General features: G+C 57.8%; 5 protein-coding genes across 5 annotated transcripts; all 5 read left to right on the forward strand.

The window, feature by feature from the left end:
• Positions 1-394: 394 nt before the first annotated feature.
• LOC309677399 (inositol 1,4,5-trisphosphate receptor-interacting protein-like 1) lies at positions 395-1,441 on the forward strand (the record flags this gene model as incomplete). Its single annotated transcript, XM_082490196.1, has 1 exon — positions 395-1,441. The coding sequence occupies one exon, from the start codon at positions 395-397 to the stop codon at positions 1,439-1,441; it is 1,047 nt and encodes a 348-aa protein (XP_082346322.1).
• A 2,784-nt stretch (positions 1,442-4,225) lies between these two features.
• LOC309677400 (inositol 1,4,5-trisphosphate receptor-interacting protein-like 1) lies at positions 4,226-5,272 on the forward strand (the record flags this gene model as incomplete). Its single annotated transcript, XM_082490197.1, has 1 exon — positions 4,226-5,272. The coding sequence occupies one exon, from the start codon at positions 4,226-4,228 to the stop codon at positions 5,270-5,272; it is 1,047 nt and encodes a 348-aa protein (XP_082346323.1).
• A 2,784-nt stretch (positions 5,273-8,056) lies between these two features.
• Positions 8,057-9,103, forward strand: LOC309677401 (inositol 1,4,5-trisphosphate receptor-interacting protein-like 1; the record flags this gene model as incomplete). The annotated part of the gene is made up of 1 exon (XM_082490198.1): positions 8,057-9,103. One exon carries the CDS (start codon positions 8,057-8,059, stop codon positions 9,101-9,103), a length of 1,047 nt encoding a protein of 348 aa, XP_082346324.1.
• A 2,798-nt stretch (positions 9,104-11,901) lies between these two features.
• LOC309677402 (inositol 1,4,5-trisphosphate receptor-interacting protein-like 1) lies at positions 11,902-12,948 on the forward strand (the record flags this gene model as incomplete). Its single annotated transcript, XM_082490199.1, has 1 exon — positions 11,902-12,948. The coding sequence occupies one exon, from the start codon at positions 11,902-11,904 to the stop codon at positions 12,946-12,948; it is 1,047 nt and encodes a 348-aa protein (XP_082346325.1).
• A 2,799-nt stretch (positions 12,949-15,747) lies between these two features.
• LOC309677404 (inositol 1,4,5-trisphosphate receptor-interacting protein-like 1) lies at positions 15,748-16,794 on the forward strand (the record flags this gene model as incomplete). The annotated part of the gene is made up of 1 exon (XM_082490201.1): positions 15,748-16,794. The coding sequence occupies one exon, from the start codon at positions 15,748-15,750 to the stop codon at positions 16,792-16,794; it is 1,047 nt and encodes a 348-aa protein (XP_082346327.1).

Below are 16,794 nucleotides of genomic sequence, written 5' to 3' on the forward strand. Positions count from 1 at the left end.
TGGGCCTTCATCAGGCAGCAGAGGGCACGGCTGCGGCAGTGCAGCTCGAGCCATCGGTGAGTGCACACGCCCGGGGGGGAGGCTGAGCTGGACGGGGGCCGGGGAAGGAACGCCGGACCCTGGGGGGCGTCTCACCCTGCAGTGAGGGTCCAGACGCTCCGGGGAGCACCTTGGGCAGGGCACCCTGCCACCGCTGGGGTGGGGGGCCTCCCAGCTCCCTGGCCCCCTCTCCTACCTGGCCCCAGGTCCCTGCAGCTCCCACCCACAGCCCCCCCAACTGCCGCCAGCTCCCTCTGGCCAGGCCCCACTGAGAGCCCTTCTCTTCCTTCTCCTGCAGGTCTCGGCTGTCTTTGTCTCCCTCGCCTGAGTTGCGCTGGGCATTGTCCAGAACGCGATGCAGACGGGTGAAGAGCTGCATGCAGCCATGCACAGGCTCGTGCAGCACCTTGCACAGCAGCTGAGCTGGAAGATGACTCAGCTGCTGCAGGATCTAGAGCGGATCCGGAATCAGAACGGGGCGGCTGTGAAAATCCTGCTCCTGGCCACCTTCCAGCAATGGTGGTTCTGGGCCACTGCTCTTGGGGCAGGAGCCCTGCTCCTGCTCCTGCTCCTGTGGCTCTGCTGCAGGACCAGAAGAAGGAGCCGTAAGACGGGAAGCAGCTGCCAGCAGGGCAGCCCCGGAATTCACAATGAGGAGGACGAGGTGGATGACGAAAAGGTAGAAGAAGACGAGGAGGACGAGGAGGACGACGAAAAGGTAGAAGACGACGATGATGACGATGACTCCGGGGACATGTGGCATCTGGGCAGGTGTGTGGGCCTTTGCATCCAGTGGCCAGTGCCATACATGGCCGACACGTGCACGTTGGTGGAGGAGCTGGTAGACGAGCTTCTTAGTGCCTGCCAAAGACTTCCCGGCAATAGCTTCAAGCCAAGGCTGCAGCCAGCCATTGGGGTGGGCTGTGTCTACGAAGGGTGGAGTACCCAGGAGGGCAATGTCCTCTACCAACTGCTCGTGCCCCTGCAGCCTCCCCCCGGACACACCTTCTGCTTGGAGCTGGGCACCACCAAGGACATGCTGACCAGCACCTCCGGCCTCCACGTGCACCTACAGTGCATGTGCATGTGGGAGCTACTGGTGCAGGACGTACTATGCTTCCTCCACCACAGCGAGGATGAGCTGAAACGTCAGGGCCCCAGCCTCCTCAACACCCTTTGCACCAACTCGTACTTAGACATCGAGAAAACCGCCTGCTGGTTCCAGACGCTGGTGAAAGACGCATGGAAGCTTATGCCTCGGTCCCGCCGCTGGCAGCTGACGGTGCTGCCTGCTACACGCTCCTGCAGGCTCCAGCTACACAATGGAGAGGGATCCCTGTCCATTGAGATGATTTTCGGCGTGCAGCTAGGCGACTCGGACTACTTCCAGAGCCTTGAGTAGGCAGAGGCCGGCTTTACCCCCAGCACAGCCTGGCAGGAGAGCTGTGATGTGACCGACACGCAGTTCATCAAGCATGGCCAGCACAACATCCTTCCCCCCGCCCCCCAGAACTGAGAACTTCTTAGAGTAATAAAGCAGTCAGTGCTGTACTGCAAACTCTTTATTCTGTCCCATCCTGTTCAGTGTGAAGTGCTGTTAGCGTCTCCTTGGATCTCTCCTGGGTTTGTAAGAGCTGTGATGGGACTCCCACCAGAGCTGCTCCAAAACCGGGACTCTTCTGCAACATCCTTTCACTTTGAATAACAACTAGTTCTTTCCACAGCCGCTGGTGGCAGTTGCACCACCTTTAAATCTCCCCCCATTGCTCCGGGCCCCTTCCAAGCCTCCTCAGCTGCTCTGACGCACCTGCCGGCCCTGGTGACTCTCTTCACGGCCATAGCCTTCACCTGGTCTAGGAAACCCCACCAGTACCCTGCCATCCTCCCCTCTGCTGCAGAACGTGCCCGTACGGAGCCGGTCGCCTCAGCGAGTGACCGCTCGTGGCTGTTGAGCCACCCTTCTATCTCCTGACCTTGCTCCTGGCCCTGCCCAAGCCTCCTCAGCCGCGCTCTCTGGCCACACCAGGGTATGACCTGCTCTCTAGCCCTCTCAGTCCCACAGCAGTCGCCTTCCTGGCCTTTCCCACTCTCTCCCAACAGTTCATCTTTCTGATTAAGTGCCCGATTGTTAGAAGGCGGAAGGCCTGAAGGAAAAAAAAAAAACAACAAACAGCTGTTAGTGAAGAAATCAGCTCTACGATTGAACCTAGATCCATGCTTAAGTGCATGCGATAGCTCCGGCTATTCAACTGTCACAGTTGCTGAGTAATTAATGACACCTTTGTATCAGAGGATATAAAACACCTGTGGATTTCTGCATTTCGATCCTATTTTTCCCTGTGGAGTTCATTACTGCGGGGTGCACTCAATGCCCACATCCAGATGATTGCTAAAGATATTAAACAGAACTGGCCCCAGTACCAGGCCCTGGGAAACACCCCTTGTGACCGGCCACCAACCGGATTTAACTCCATTCAACACAACTCCTGGGGCCCAGCCATCCAGAAGGCTTTTTACCCAGCAAACAACGTCAAAGGCTTCTCTAAAGTCCAGGTAAACAACATCCAGAGCCTTTGCCTCATCCACTAAGAGGGTCACTTTGTCGTAGAAGGAGATCAGGTCGGTCAAGCAAGACCTGCCTTTCATAAGCCCATGCCGACTGGGCCTGATCACGTGGTTGCCCTCTATGTGCCGCGTGGTGACACTCAGGATGATCTGCTCCATTACCTTCCCTGGCATGAGGGGCAGACTGACAGGCCCGAAGTTCCCCGGATCCTCCTTCCAGCACTTCTTGTAGACGGGTGTCACATTTGCTCACCTCCAGCCAACCGGGACCTCCCTGGTTTGCCAGGACTGCTGAGAAATGGTGCAACGTGGCTTGGGGAGCACTCCCGCCAGTTCCCTCAGTACGCTTGGGTGGATGGCAGCCAGCCCCAAACACTCGTGTGCATGTACGTGGTGTAGCAGGTCGCTAACCATTTCCCCTTGGGTTATGGGGCTTCCTTCTGCTCCCTGTCCCCATCTTCCAGCTCAGGGGGCTGGGTACCCCGAGGGCAGTCGGTCTTACCGCTAAAGACCGAGGCAAAGAAAGCATTAAGTACCTCAGCCTTTTCCTCAGCCTTTGTCGCTCTGTTTCCCCCCGCATCCAATACGGGATGGAGAGTCCCCTTCGCCCTCCTTTTGTTGTTAATGTGTTTATAGAGACATTCTGTATCGTCTTTTACCACAGCAGCCAAATTAAGTTCTAGCTGGGCTTTGGCCCTTCTAATGCCCTCCCTGCACAACTTCACATCATCTTTGTAGTCCTCCTGACAGGCTTCCCCCCTCTTCCAAAGGTCATAATCTCTCTGGTTTTTCCTGAGCGCCAGCAAAAGCTCTCTGTTCAGCCAGGCCGGCCTTCTTCCCTGCCGGCTCATCTTGTTGCACGTAGGGATGGCCTGCCGTTGAAGATTGGGCCCTGGAACGCCCAGCCTTCCAGGGCTCCTTGGCCCTTCAGGACTGCCTCCCAAGGGACTCTGTCAACCAGGCCCCTAAACAGGCCAAGGTCAGCCCTGCGGTAACGTCCAAGGCAGCAGCGATTCTGGTAACAACAAGCCTTAATTCTCCAAGAATCAAAAACACTCTCATTTCACGATCGCTAGGCCCAAGATGGCCTCCAGCCATCATGTCACCCAACAGTCCTTCGCTGTGCGCAAACGACACGCCCAGTGGGGCCCCTTCGCTCGGTGGCTCACCCAACAACGGTGATGCGGCTCTGCTGCCTGTGACATCACAGGGGCGGGTCACAATGCCTGGGCCTTCATCAGGCAGCAGAGGGCACGGCTGCGGCAGTGCAGCTCGAGCCATCGGTGAGTGCACACGCCCGGGGGGGAGGCTGAGCTGGACGGGGGCCGGGGAAGGAACGCCGGACCCTGGGGGGCGTCTCACCCTGCAGTGAGGGTCCAGACGCTCCGGGGAGCACCTTGGGCAGGGCACCCTGCCACCGCTGGGGTGGGGGGCCTCCCAGCTCCCTGGCCCCCTCTCCTACCTGGCCCCAGGTCCCTGCAGCTCCCACCCACAGCCCCCCCAACTGCCGCCAGCTCCCTCTGGCCAGGCCCCACTGAGAGCCCTTCTCTTCCTTCTCCTGCAGGTCTCGGCTGTCTTTGTCTCCCTCGCCTGAGTTGCGCTGGGCATTGTCCAGAACGCGATGCAGACGGGTGAAGAGCTGCATGCAGCCATGCACAGGCTCGTGCAGCACCTTGCACAGCAGCTGAGCTGGAAGATGACTCAGCTGCTGCAGGATCTAGAGCGGATCCGGAATCAGAACGGGGCGGCTGTGAAAATCCTGCTCCTGGCCACCTTCCAGCAATGGTGGTTCTGGGCCACTGCTCTTGGGGCAGGAGCCCTGCTCCTGCTCCTGCTCCTGTGGCTCTGCTGCAGGACCAGAAGAAGGAGCCGTAAGACGGGAAGCAGCTGCCAGCAGGGCAGCCCCGGAATTCACAATGAGGAGGACGAGGTGGATGACGAAAAGGTAGAAGAAGACGAGGAGGACGAGGAGGACGACGAAAAGGTAGAAGACGACGATGATGACGATGACTCCGGGGACATGTGGCATCTGGGCAGGTGTGTGGGCCTTTGCATCCAGTGGCCAGTGCCATACATGGCCGACACGTGCACGTTGGTGGAGGAGCTGGTAGACGAGCTTCTTAGTGCCTGCCAAAGACTTCCCGGCAATAGCTTCAAGCCAAGGCTGCAGCCAGCCATTGGGGTGGGCTGTGTCTACGAAGGGTGGAGTACCCAGGAGGGCAATGTCCTCTACCAACTGCTCGTGCCCCTGCAGCCTCCCCCCGGACACACCTTCTGCTTGGAGCTGGGCACCACCAAGGACATGCTGACCAGCACCTCCGGCCTCCACGTGCACCTACAGTGCATGTGCATGTGGGAGCTACTGGTGCAGGACGTACTATGCTTCCTCCACCACAGCGAGGATGAGCTGAAACGTCAGGGCCCCAGCCTCCTCAACACCCTTTGCACCAACTCGTACTTAGACATCGAGAAAACCGCCTGCTGGTTCCAGACGCTGGTGAAAGACGCATGGAAGCTTATGCCTCGGTCCCGCCGCTGGCAGCTGACGGTGCTGCCTGCTACACGCTCCTGCAGGCTCCAGCTACACAATGGAGAGGGATCCCTGTCCATTGAGATGATTTTCGGCGTGCAGCTAGGCGACTCGGACTACTTCCAGAGCCTTGAGTAGGCAGAGGCCGGCTTTACCCCCAGCACAGCCTGGCAGGAGAGCTGTGATGTGACCGACACGCAGTTCATCAAGCATGGCCAGCACAACATCCTTCCCCCCGCCCCCCAGAACTGAGAACTTCTTAGAGTAATAAAGCAGTCAGTGCTGTACTGCAAACTCTTTATTCTGTCCCATCCTGTTCAGTGTGAAGTGCTGTTAGCGTCTCCTTGGATCTCTCCTGGGTTTGTAAGAGCTGTGATGGGACTCCCACCAGAGCTGCTCCAAAACCGGGACTCTTCTGCAACATCCTTTCACTTTGAATAACAACTAGTTCTTTCCACAGCCGCTGGTGGCAGTTGCACCACCTTTAAATCTCCCCCCATTGCTCCGGGCCCCTTCCAAGCCTCCTCAGCTGCTCTGACGCACCTGCCGGCCCTGGTGACTCTCTTCACGGCCATAGCCTTCACCTGGTCTAGGAAACCCCACCAGTACCCTGCCATCCTCCCCTCTGCTGCAGAACGTGCCCGTACGGAGCCGGTCGCCTCAGCGAGTGACCGCTCGTGGCTGTTGAGCCACCCTTCTATCTCCTGACCTTGCTCCTGGCCCTGCCCAAGCCTCCTCAGCCGCGCTCTCTGGCCACACCAGGGTATGACCTGCTCTCTAGCCCTCTCAGTCCCACAGCAGTCGCCTTCCTGGCCTTTCCCACTCTCTCCCAACAGTTCATCTTTCTGATTAAGTGCCCGATTGTTAGAAGGCGGAAGGCCTGAAGGAAAAAAAAAAAACAACAAACAGCTGTTAGTGAAGAAATCAGCTCTACGATTGAACCTAGATCCATGCTTAAGTGCATGCGATAGCTCCGGCTATTCAACTGTCACAGTTGCTGAGTAATTAATGACACCTTTGTATCAGAGGATATAAAACACCTGTGGATTTCTGCATTTCGATCCTATTTTTCCCTGTGGAGTTCATTACTGCGGGGTGCACTCAATGCCCACATCCAGATGATTGCTAAAGATATTAAACAGAACTGGCCCCAGTACCAGGCCCTGGGAAACACCCCTTGTGACCGGCCACCAACCGGATTTAACTCCATTCAACACAACTCCTGGGGCCCAGCCATCCAGAAGGCTTTTTACCCAGCAAACAACGTCAAAGGCTTCTCTAAAGTCCAGGTAAACAACATCCAGAGCCTTTGCCTCATCCACTAAGAGGGTCACTTTGTCGTAGAAGGAGATCAGGTCGGTCAAGCAAGACCTGCCTTTCATAAGCCCATGCCGACTGGGCCTGATCACGTGGTTGCCCTCTATGTGCCGCGTGGTGACACTCAGGATGATCTGCTCCATTACCTTCCCTGGCATGAGGGGCAGACTGACAGGCCCGAAGTTCCCCGGATCCTCCTTCCAGCACTTCTTGTAGACGGGTGTCACATTTGCTCACCTCCAGCCAACCGGGACCTCCCTGGTTTGCCAGGACTGCTGAGAAATGGTGCAACGTGGCTTGGGGAGCACTCCCGCCAGTTCCCTCAGTACGCTTGGGTGGATGGCAGCCAGCCCCAAACACTCGTGTGCATGTACGTGGTGTAGCAGGTCGCTAACCATTTCCCCTTGGGTTATGGGGCTTCCTTCTGCTCCCTGTCCCCATCTTCCAGCTCAGGGGGCTGGGTACCCCGAGGGCAGTCGGTCTTACCGCTAAAGACCGAGGCAAAGAAAGCATTAAGTACCTCAGCCTTTTCCTCAGCCTTTGTCGCTCTGTTTCCCCCCGCATCCAATACGGGATGGAGAGTCCCCTTCGCCCTCCTTTTGTTATTAATGTGTTTATAGAGACATTCTGTATCGTCTTTTACCACAGCAGCCAAATTAAGTTCTAGCTGGGCTTTGGCCCTTCTAATGCCCTCCCTGCACAACTTCACATCATCTTTGTAGTCCTCCTGACAGGCTTCCCCCCTCTTCCAAAGGTCATAATCTCTCTGGTTTTTCCTGAGCGCCAGCAAAAGCTCTCTGTTCAGCCAGGCCGGCCTTCTTCCCTGCCGGCTCATCTTGTTGCACGTAGGGATGGCCTGCCGTTGAAGATTGGGCCCTGGAACGCCCAGCCTTCCAGGGCTCCTTGGCCCTTCAGGACTGCCTCCCAAGGGACTCTGTCAACCAGGCCCCTAAACAGGCCAAGGTCAGCCCTGCGGTAACGTCCAAGGCAGCAGCGATTCTGGTAACAACAAGCCTTAATTCTCCAAGAACCAAAAACACTCTCATTTCACGATCGCTAGGCCCAAGATGGCCTCCAGCCATCATGTCACCCAACAGTCCTTCGCTGTGCGCAAACGACACGCCCAGTGGGGCCCCTTCGCTCGGTGGCTCACCCAACAACGGTGATGCGGCTCTGCTGCCTGTGACATCACAGGGGCGGGTCACAATGCCTGGGCCTTCATCAGGCAGCAGAGGGCACGGCTGCGGCAGTGCAGCTCGAGCCATCGGTGAGTGCACACGCCCGGGGGGGAGGCTGAGCTGGACGGGGGCCGGGAAAGGAACGCCGGACCCTGGGGGGCGTCTCACCCTGCAGTGAGGGTCCAGACGCTCCGGGGAGCACCTTGGGCAGGGCACCCTGCCACCGCTGGGGTGGGGGGCCTCCCAGCTCCCTGGCCCCCTCTCCTACCTGGCCCCAGGTCCCTGCAGCTCCCACCCACAGCCCCCCCAACTGCCGCCAGCTCCCTCTGGCCAGGCCCCACTGAGAGCCCTTCTCTTCCTTCTCCTGCAGGTCTCGGCTGTCTTTGTCTCCCTCGCCTGAGTTGCGCTGGGCATTGTCCAGAACGCGATGCAGACGGGTGAAGAGCTGCATGCAGCCATGCACAGGCTCGTGCAGCACCTCGCACAGCAGCTGAGCTGGAAGATGACTCAGCTGCTGCAGGATCTAGAGCGGATCCGGAATCAGAACGGGGCGGCTGTGAAAATCCTGCTCCTGGCCGCCTTCCAGCAATGGTGGTTCTGGGCCACCGCTCTTGGGGCAGGAGCCCTGCTCCTGCTCCTGCTCCTGTGGCTCTGCTGCAGGACCAGAAGAAGGAGCCGTAAGACGGGAAGCAGCTGCCAGCAGGGCAGCCCCGGAATTCACAATGAGGAGGACGAGGTGGATGACGAAAAGGTAGAAGAAGACGAGGAGGACGAGGAGGACGACGAAAAGGTAGAAGACGACGATGATGACGATGACTCCGGGGACATGTGGGATCTGGGCAGGTGTGTGGGCCTTTGCATCCAGTGGCCAGTGCCATACATGGCCGACACGTGCACGTTGGTGGAGGAGCTGGTAGACGAGCTTCTTAGTGCCTGCCAAAGACTTCCCGGCAATAGCTTCAAGCCAAGGCTGCAGCCAGCCATTGGGGTGGGCTGTGTCTACGAAGGGTGGAGTACCCAGGAGGGCAATGTCCTCTACCAACTGCTCGTGCCCCTGCAGCCTCCCCCCGGACACACCTTCTGCTTGGAGCTGGGCACCACCAAGGACATGCTGACCAGCACCTCCGGCCTCCACGTGCACCTACAGTGCATGTGCATGTGGGAGCTACTGGTGCAGGACGTACTATGCTTCCTCCACCACAGCGAGGATGAGCTGAAACGTCAGGGCCCCAGCCTCCTCAACACCCTTTGCACCAACTCGTACTTAGACATCGAGAAAACCGCCTGCTGGTTCCAGACGCTGGTGAAAGACGCATGGAAGCTTATGCCTCGGTCCCGCCGCTGGCAGCTGACGGTGCTGCCTGCTACACGCTCCTGCAGGCTCCAGCTACACAATGGAGAGGGATCCCTGTCCATTGAGATGATTTTCGGCGTGCAGCTAGGCGACTCGGACTACTTCCAGAGCCTTGAGTAGGCAGAGGCCGGCTTTACCCCCAGCACAGCCTGGCAGGAGAGCTGTGATGTGACCGACACGCAGTTCATCAAGCATGGCCAGCACAACATCCTTCCCCCCGCCCCCCAGAACTGAGAACTTCTTAGAGTAATAAAGCAGTCAGTGCTGTACTGCAAACTCTTTATTCTGTCCCATCCTGTTCAGTGTGAAGTGCTGTTAGCGTCTCCTTGGATCTCTCCTGGGTTTGTAAGAGCTGTGATGGGACTCCCACCAGAGCTGCTCCAAAACCGGGACTCTTCTGCAACATCCTTTCACTTTGAATAACAACTAGTTCTTTCCACAGCCGCTGGTGGCAGTTGCACCACCTTTAAATCTCCCCCCATTGCTCCGGGCCCCTTCCAAGCCTCCTCAGCTGCTCTGACGCACCTGCCGGCCCTGGTGACTCTCTTCACGGCCATAGCCTTCACCTGGTCTAGGAAACCCCACCAGTACCCTGCCATCCTCCCCTCTGCTGCAGAACGTGCCCGTACGGAGCCGGTCGCCTCAGCGAGTGACCGCTCGTGGCTGTTGAGCCACCCTTCTATCTCCTGACCTTGCTCCTGGCCCTGCCCAAGCCTCCTCAGCCGCGCTCTCTGGCCACACCAGGGTATGACCTGCTCTCTAGCCCTCTCAGTCCCACAGCAGTCGCCTTCCTGGCCTTTCCCACTCTCTCCCAACAGTTCATCTTTCTGATTAAGTGCCCGATTGTTAGAAGGCGGAAGGCCTGAAGGAAAAAAAAAAAAAAAAACAACCACAAAAAACAGCTGTTAGTGAAGAAATCAGCTCTACGATTGAACCTAGATCCATGCTTAAGTGCATGCGATAGCTCCGGCTATTCAACTGTCACAGTTGCTGAGTAATTAATGACACCTTTGTATCAGAGGATATAAAACACCTGTGGATTTCTGCATTTCAATCCTATTTTTCCCTGTGGAGTTCATTACTGCGGGGTGCACTCAATGCCCACATCCAGATGATTGCTAAAGATATTAAACAGAACTGGCCCCAGTACCAGGCCCTGGGAAACACCCCTTGTGACCGGCCACCAACCGGATTTAACTCCATTCAACACAACTCCTGGGGCCCAGCCATCCAGAAGGCTTTTTACCCAGCAAACAACGTCAAAGGCTTCTCTAAAGTCCAGGTAAACAACATCCAGAGCCTTTGCCTCATCCACTAAGAGGGTCACTTTGTCGTAGAAGGAGATCAGGTCGGTCAAGCAAGACCTGCCTTTCATAAGCCCATGCCGACTGGGCCTGATCACGTGGTTGCCCTCTATGTGCCGCGTGGTGACACTCAGGATGATCTGCTCCATTACCTTCCCTGGCATGAAGGGCAGACTGACAGGCCCGAAGTTCCCCGGGTCCTCCTTCCAGCACTTCTTGTAGACGGGTGTCACATTTGCTCACCTCCAGCCAACCGGGACCTCCCTGGTTTGCCAGGACTGCTGAGAAATGGTGCAACGTGGCTTGGGGAGCACTCCCGCCAGTTCCCTCAGTACGCTTGGGTGGATGGCAGCCAGCCCCAAACACTCGTGTGCATGTACGTGGTGTAGCAGGTCGCTAACCATTTCCCCTTGGGTTATGGGGCTTCCTTCTGCTCCCTGTCCCCATCTTCCAGCTCAGGGGGCTGGGTACCCCGAGGGCAGTCGGTCTTACCGCTAAAGACCGAGGCAAAGAAAGCATTAAGTACCTCAGCCTTTTCCTCAGCCTTTGTCGCTCTGTTTCCCCCCGCATCCAATACGGGATGGAGAGTTCCCTTCGCCCTCCTTTTGTTGTTAATGTGTTTATAGAGACATTCTGTATCGTCTTTTACCGCAGCAGCCAAATTAAGTTCTAGCTGGGCTTTGGCCCTTCTAATGCCCTCCCTGCACAACTTCACATCATCTTTGTAGTCCTCCTGACAGGCTTCCCCCCTCTTCCAAAGGTCATAATCTCTCTGGTTTTTCCTGAGCGCCAGCAAAAGCTCTCTGTTCAGCCAGGCCGGCCTTCTTCCCTGCCGGCTCATCTTGTTGCACGTAGGGATGGCCTGCCGTTGAAGATTTCTGGGCCCTGGAACGCCCAGCCTTCCAGGGCTCCTTGGCCCTTCAGGACTGCCTCCCAAGGGACTCTGTCAACCAGGCCCCTAAACAGGCCAAGGTCAGCCCTGCGGTAACGTCCAAGGCAGCAGCGATTCTGGTAACAACAAGCCTTAATTCTCCAAGAACCAAAAACACTCTCATTTCACGATCGCTAGGCCCAAGATGGCCTCCAGCCATCATGTCACCCAACAGTCCTTCGCTGTGCGCAAACGACACGCCCAGTGGGGCCCCTTCGCTCGGTGGCTCACCCAACAACGGTGATGCGGCTCTGCTGCCTGTGACATCACAGGGGCGGGTCACAATGCCTGGGCCTTCATCAGGCAGCAGAGGGCACGGCTGCGGCAGTGCAGCTCGAGCCATCGGTGAGTGCACACGCCCGGGGGGGAGGCTGAGCTGGACGGGGGCCGGGAAAGGAACGCCGGACCCTGGGGGGCGTCTCACCCTGCAGTGAGGGTCCAGACGCTCCGGGGAGCACCTCGGGCAGGGCACCCTGCCACCGCTGGGGTGGGGGGCCTCCCAGCTCCCTGGCCCCCTCTCCTACCTGGCCCCAGGTCCCTGCAGCTCCCACCCACAGCCCCCCCAACTGCCGCCAGCTCCCTCTGGCCAGGCCCCACTGAGAGCCCTTCTCTTCCTTCTCCTGCAGGTCTCGGCTGTCTTTGTCTCCCTCGCCTGAGTTGCGCTGGGCATTGTCCAGAACGCGATGCAGACGGGTGAAGAGCTGCATGCAGCCATGCACAGGCTCGTGCAGCACCTTGCACAGCAGCTGAGCTGGAAGATGACTCAGCTGCTGCAGGATCTAGAGCGGATCCGGAATCAGAACGGGGCGGCTGTGAAAATCCTGCTCCTGGCCACCTTCCAGCAATGGTGGTTCTGGGCCACCGCTCTTGGGGCAGGAGCCCTGCTCCTGCTCCTGCTCCTGTGGCTCTGCTGCAGGACCAGAAGAAGGAGCCGTAAGACGGGAAGCAGCTGCCAGCAGGGCAGCCCCGGAATTCACAATGAGGAGGACGAGGTGGATGACGAAAAGGTAGAAGAAGACGAGGAGGACGAGGAGGACGACGAAAAGGTAGAAGACGACGATGATGACGATGACTCCGGGGACATGTGGGATCTGGGCAGGTGTGTGGGCCTTTGCATCCAGTGGCCAGTGCCATACATGGCCGACACGTGCACGTTGGTGGAGGAGCTGGTAGACGAGCTTCTTAGTGCCTGCCAAAGACTTCCCGGCAATAGCTTCAAGCCAAGGCTGCAGCCAGCCATTGGGGTGGGCTGTGTCTACGAAGGGTGGAGTACCCAGGAGGGCAATGTCCTCTACCAACTGCTCGTGCCCCTGCAGCCTCCCCCCGGACACACCTTCTGCTTGGAGCTGGGCACCACCAAGGACATGCTGACCAGCACCTCCGGCCTCCACGTGCACCTACAGTGCATGTGCATGTGGGAGCTACTGGTGCAGGACGTACTATGCTTCCTCCACCACAGCGAGGATGAGCTGAAACGTCAGGGCCCCAGCCTCCTCAACACCCTTTGCACCAACTCGTACTTAGACATCGAGAAAACCGCCTGCTGGTTCCAGACGCTGGTGAAAGACGCATGGAAGCTTATGCCTCGGTCCCGCCGCTGGCAGCTGACGGTGCTGCCTGCTACACGCTCCTGCAGGCTCCAGCTACACAATGGAGAGGGATCCCTGTCCATTGAGATGATTTTCGGCGTGCAGCTAGGCGACTCGGACTACTTCCAGAGCCTTGAGTAGGCAGAGGCCGGCTTTACCCCCAGCACAGCCTGGCAGGAGAGCTGTGATGTGACCGACACGCAGTTCATCAAGCATGGCCAGCACAACATCCTTCCCCCCGCCCCCCAGAACTGAGAACTTCTTAGAGTAATAAAGCAGTCAGTGCTGTACTGCAAACTCTTTATTCTGTCCCATCCTGTTCAGTGTGAAGTGCTGTTAGCGTCTCCTTGGATCTCTCCTGGGTTTGTAAGAGCTGTGATGGGACTCCCACCAGAGCTGCTCCAAAACCGGGACTCTTCTGCAACATCCTTTCACTTTGAATAACAACTAGTTCTTTCCACAGCCGCTGGTGGCAGTTGCACCACCTTTAAATCTCCCCCCATTGCTCCGGGCCCCTTCCAAGCCTCCTCAGCTGCTCTGACGCACCTGCCGGCCCTGGTGACTCTCTTCACGGCCATAGCCTTCACCTGGTCTAGGAAACCCCACCAGTACCCTGCCATCCTCCCCTCTGCTGCAGAACGTGCCCGTACGGAGCCGGTCGCCTCAGCGAGTGACCGCTCGTGGCTGTTGAGCCACCCTTCTATCTCCTGACCTTGCTCCTGGCCCTGCCCAAGCCTCCTCAGCCGCGCTCTCTGGCCACACCAGGGTATGACCTGCTCTCTAGCCCTCTCAGTCCCACAGCAGTCGCCTTCCTGGCCTTTCCCACTCTCTCCCAACAGTTCATCTTTCTGATTAAGTGCCCGATTGTTAGAAGGCGGAAGGCCTGAAGGAAAAAAAAAAAAAAAAAAAAAACACAAAAAACAGCTGTTAGTGAAGAAATCAGCTCTACGATTGAACCTAGATCCATGCTTAAGTGCATGCGATAGCTCCGGCTATTCAACTGTCACAGTTGCTGAGTAATTAATGACACCTTTGTATCAGAGGATATAAAACACCTGTGGATTTCTGCATTTCGATCCTATTTTTCCCTGTGGAGTTCATTACTGCGGGGTGCACTCAATGCCCACATCCAGATGATTGCTAAAGATATTAAACAGAACTGGCCCCAGTACCAGGCCCTGGGAAACACCCCTTGTGACCGGCCACCAACCGGATTTAACTCCATTCAACACAACTCCTGGGGCCCAGCCATCCAGAAGGCTTTTTACCCAGCAAACAACGTCAAAGGCTTCTCTAAAGTCCAGGTAAACAACATCCAGAGCCTTTGCCTCATCCACTAAGAGGGTCACTTTGTCGTAGAAGGAGATCAGGTCGGTCAAGCAAGACCTGCCTTTCATAAGCCCATGCCGACTGGGCCTGATCACGTGGTTGCCCTCTATGTGCCGCGTGGTGACACTCAGGATGATCTGCTCCATTACCTTCCCTGGCATGAAGGGCAGACTGACAGGCCCGAAGTTCCCCGGGTCCTCCTTCCAGCACTTCTTGTAGACGGGTGTCACATTTGCTCACCTCCAGCCAACCGGGACCTCCCTGGTTTGCCAGGACTGCTGAGAAATGGTGCAACGTGGCTTGGGGAGCACTCCCGCCAGTTCCCTCAGTACGCTTGGGTGGATGGCAGCCAGCCCCAAACACTCGTGTGCATGTACGTGGTGTAGCAGGTCGCTAACCATTTCCCCTTGGGTTATGGGGCTTCCTTCTGCTCCCTGTCCCCATCTTCCAGCTCAGGGGGCTGGGTACCCCGAGGGCAGTCGGTCTTACCGCTAAAGACCGAGGCAAAGAAAGCATTAAGTACCTCAGCCTTTTCCTCAGCCTTTGTCGCTCTGTTTCCCCCCGCATCCAATACGGGATGGAGAGTTCCCTTCGCCCTCCTTTTGTTGTTAATGTGTTTATAGAGACATTCTGTATCGTCTTTTACCGCAGCAGCCAAATTAAGTTCTAGCTGGGCTTTGGCCCTTCTAATGCCCTCCCTGCACAACTTCACATCATCTTTGTAGTCCTCCTGACAGGCTTCCCCCCTCTTCCAAAGGTCATAATCTCTCTGGTTTTTCCTGAGCGCCAGCAAAAGCTCTCTGTTCAGCCAGGCCGGCCTTCTTCCCTGCCGGCTCATCTTGTTGCACGTAGGGATGGCCTGCCGTTGAAGATTTCTGGGCCCTGGAACGCCCAGCCTTCCAGGGCTCCTTGGCCCTTCAGGACTGCCTCCCAAGGGACTCTGTCAACCAGGCCCCTAAACAGGCCAAGGTCAGCCCTGCGGTAACGTCCAAGGCAGCAGCGATTCTGGTAACAACAAGCCTTAATTCTCCAAGAACCAAAAACACTCTCATTTCACGATCGCTAGGCCCAAGATGGCCTCCAGCCATCATGTCACCCAACAGTCCTTCGCTGTGCGCAAACGACACGCCCAGTGGGGCCCCTTCGCTCGGTGGCTCACCCAACAACGGTGATGCGGCTCTGCTGCCTGTGACATCACAGGGGCGGGTCACAATGCCTGGGCCTTCATCAGGCAGCAGAGGGCACGGCTGCGGCAGTGCAGCTCGAGCCATCGGTGAGTGCACACGCCCGGGGGGGAGGCTGAGCTGGACGGGGGCCGGGAAAGGAACGCCGGACCCTGGGGGGCGTCTCACCCTGCAGTGAGGGTCCAGACGCTCCGGGGAGCACCTCGGGCAGGGCACCCTGCCACCGCTGGGGTGGGGGGCCTCCCAGCTCCCTGGCCCCCTCTCCTACCTGGCCCCAGGTCCCTGCAGCTCCCACCCACAGCCCCCCCAACTGCCGCCAGCTCCCTCTGGCCAGGCCCCACTGAGAGCCCTTCTCTTCCTTCTCCTGCAGGTCTCGGCTGTCTTTGTCTCCCTCGCCTGAGTTGCGCTGGGCATTGTCCAGAACGCGATGCAGACGGGTGAAGAGCTGCATGCAGCCATGCACAGGCTCGTGCAGCACCTCGCACAGCAGCTGAGCTGGAAGACGACTCAGCTGCTGCAGGATCTAGAGCGGATCCGGAATCAGAACGGGGCGGCTGTGAAAATCCTGCTCCTGGCCGCCTTCCAGCAATGGTGGTTCTGGGCCACTGCTCTTGGGGCAGGAGCCCTGCTCCTGCTCCTGCTCCTGTGGCTCTGCTGCAGGACCAGAAGAAGGAGCCGTAAGACGGGAAGCAGCTGCCAGCAGGGCAGCCCCGGAATTCACAATGAGGAGGACGAGGTGGATGACGAAAAGGTAGAAGAAGACGAGGAGGACGAGGAGGACGACGAAAAGGTAGAAGACGACGATGATGACGATGACTCCGGGGACATGTGGGATCTGGGCAGGTGTGTGGGCCTTTGCATCCAGTGGCCAGTGCCATACATGGCCGACACGTGCACGTTGGTGGAGGAGCTGGTAGACGAGCTTCTTAGTGCCTGCCAAAGACTTCCCGGCAATAGCTTCAAGCCAAGGCTGCAGCCAGCCATTGGGGTGGGCTGTGTCTACGAAGGGTGGAGTACCCAGGAGGGCAATGTCCTCTACCAACTGCTCGTGCCCCTGCAGCCTCCCCCCGGACACACCTTCTGCTTGGAGCTGGGCACCACCAAGGACATGCTGACCAGCACCTCCGGCCTCCACGTGCACCTACAGTGCATGTGCATGTGGGAGCTACTGGTGCAGGACGTACTATGCTTCCTCCACCACAGCGAGGATGAGCTGAAACGTCAGGGCCCCAGCCTCCTCAACACCCTTTGCACCAACTCGTACTTAGACATCGAGAAAACCGCCTGCTGGTTCCAGACGCTGGTGAAAGACGCATGGAAGCTTATGCCTCGGTCCCGCCGCTGGCAGCTGACGGTGCTGCCTGCTACACGCTCCTGCAGGCTCCAGCTACACAATGGAGAGGGATCCCTGTCCATTGAGATGATTTTCGGCGTGCAGCTAGGCGACTCGGACTACTTCCAGAGCCTTGAGTAG

Source organism: Vanellus vanellus (assembly GCF_965231255.1).
Source record: "Vanellus vanellus genome assembly, chromosome: 13".
Taxonomy (NCBI): domain Eukaryota; kingdom Metazoa; phylum Chordata; class Aves; order Charadriiformes; family Charadriidae; genus Vanellus; species Vanellus vanellus.